Source organism: Clytia hemisphaerica, unplaced genomic scaffold (assembly GCF_902728285.1).
Source record: "Clytia hemisphaerica strain Z4C2 unplaced genomic scaffold, Clytia hemisphaerica genome assembly, whole genome shotgun sequence".
NCBI classification, from domain to species: domain Eukaryota; kingdom Metazoa; phylum Cnidaria; class Hydrozoa; order Leptothecata; family Clytiidae; genus Clytia; species Clytia hemisphaerica.
This window is the reverse complement of record NW_027104306.1, coordinates 213225-215616: the sequence shown is the minus strand read 5'-3', so window position 1 is coordinate 215616 and position 2392 is coordinate 213225. Positions and strand designations below refer to the sequence as shown.

General features: G+C 37.8%; 1 protein-coding gene across 1 annotated transcript in view; it reads right to left on the bottom strand.

Annotated features, from left to right (window-relative positions):
- Nucleotides 1-277: 277 nt before the first annotated feature.
- The window catches only part of LOC136817475 (chymotrypsinogen A-like), a 13278-nt gene continuing 11163 nt past the window's right edge, over nucleotides 278-2392 (bottom strand). The window contains exons 5-7 of the mRNA XM_067073804.1: nucleotides 2198-2385; nucleotides 1297-1589; nucleotides 278-598 (exon numbers count right to left, since the gene is read on the bottom strand). Of these exons, the coding sequence (XP_066929905.1) occupies nucleotides 284-598; nucleotides 1297-1589; nucleotides 2198-2385 (796 nt within the window). The 3' untranslated portion in view covers nucleotides 278-283. The remainder of the gene's footprint in view (nucleotides 599-1296; nucleotides 1590-2197; nucleotides 2386-2392) is intronic.

Here is a 2392-nt window from a genome sequence, read left to right as displayed (position 1 = left end):
ATTATACCTTACAAATTCTATAATACAAAATTATGAAAATGAGAAAGTCTATAATAGTTCATACTGAAGGAAAAATGAATGATAACATTCTTGTACAAAAAACCACCGACAAAACCCAAAAAATCTAAAATTCACAACAAAATAACGAGGGAAAAATTATAATATCATTAAAATTAAGAAACATCATTAAATCATCAAAATCTCACAAAAAAATTAGATAACAAAACATAATAGGATAGTAAGTAAAAATCACAAACATTTTACTCCTTTTCTTCAGGACAAACTATTTTCCAGGTAAAACTGGTCCACTTCCATTAATCTCCTCATCAATCCAACTCAGAATTTCATTTCGATTTTCACCAGAATTCTTGAGAGATGCAAAAACACCTGGTTTTTCTCTACAAAATTCTGATCCGAATGAAGTAACGCCCCAAAGATACCATATACGCCCATCTCGACATTGTAAAGGACCGCCCGAATCGCCGAAACAGGTTCCGACATCACGTGTGGGACCAGCACAAACCATTCGGGGTGATAGGTTCCATGATTGACTGCATTGCTCACGTGTGATAACCTCAACCTCAGCCTCCTGGAGAGTCTAAGAAGGTATGGGAAAGATTATAAGACTTAATTGTCCAATGACCGAATGAGGCTAATGCTTTATAAGGGAGGGAGTATACCGGGTTCTCAGGGGTTCAAAAATAAAAGTTTTCGGATGAAGATCATTGACTGGATTTTCTTTAAAAAAAACGCCAATTTCGACTAAGTATTTTTATTTTTGGGTAGGGTCAAAAAACAGGGAAACATGGGTCATGGAGCTCCTCTAGATCCAGACCTACCGGGTGCCGGTGATCTAATATGATGTCACAGTGGCACTTAAATGGTTAATTGGTAGTTGGTTTTCTGTTTTCTTAGAGAATTCTCCAAACAAAGGATTACAGTCAGCTCTCTGTAATTTGAGCCTCTATTATTCGAATCTCTCTGTAATTCGATCTATCAAATAAGTTGAAAATAATTGTCAACAACAATAAAGTGTTCTACCAACAGACGATATCGGAAAAAATTCGCGGAAAGTCGATATCGTCTGTGAATTTATTTGCGCAATGCATCATGGGTAATCATTCGGGGAGAATTTGGAAAGCCGATATCGTCTATTGTAATTCGATCTAAAATATTGTGGTAGTTCCTCAGCTTGAAAAAGATGTAAAATGTTCTAATCAAAATCTTTATTCTTTATCCGCCCTTGAAGATCGAATTAGAGAAAGTCGGCTGTACCCGATACCAAAATAAATTTACCGGTGTTCCTTCAATCGTTGGTTCACCGTCTGGACTGTCAGGCGGCGTAACGTCTACAGCTCCCCAACCGGTAATCGTACATGTTTTTCCATCGAACGTCGTGTCTCTAAACCTACGGGCTCTTGGTAAGCAGATTGGCCGTACGTTTCTAGTTATTACAACGGCTTCTTCTAGCTCAAGCAAAGCATAATCATAGTCTTGACTCACATCAGGATTGTACAAAGGATGTTTGTGAATTTCTTCAACATTTCTTCGCTGTTCTGAGGGCTCCAAAATCCGGAAATCTACTTCACCTGTAATTATTTCAAGATAAATATCACGTGATCAACTGTAGAAAGCCACTAGGCACATGTTGTGCATTACTGAACGAAATATGAAAAACAGAGAAACGAAAAGGGTCTTTCAAACTGCCTCTGATCGAGGTTGGTTCTCCCTATTTGGGGAGATTTATTGTTTGGCACTGAAGAATACATGTAAAATGACGCTGATAAATGCGTGAAGGAGTGAAATGAAGCGGAGGGTTATTGTTAAATGGCATTGACATTATTGACTATTGACTTATTAAGACTGAATTGATTACTGAGACTTTATTACGTGGATTTTACGGTAAGATTGAGAAGTGGTATGACCTTGAAACTTTGACCAGTGGTATTCCGAAATTGAAGATGATTTAAAAAATTTTTGTATTGACTGATTGACTCATTCGATTTAACTGAAATTTGTTCCTGAAGGTTAATTTGTCAAATAATAGCGACTAGTAACACTGATTGAACGAAATTAACCATCCCCACCCGGACAAGGCAAAGATTTTACACTTTTTTTTTCTACTCGAACAAAATTTGTTTGCATCATGTAGGAATTTGTTTTAGGAGAGCAGATATTGAATAAGAATGTTGCTTACCTAAAACAACTGAGGCAGTCGTGCGTGTTTTGAAACAATGGGCTGCAGTGAGTACCCATTTTGGACTAATCAAGGTGCCACCACAAAATGAACCTCGGCCAGGTCCTGCATTTTCCTCTTTAACAGCGACTTGCCAGGGCCATCTCCCCACAGATGAGTCCTGTCCACCAATAATTCTTGAAGTTGGACTGTTGG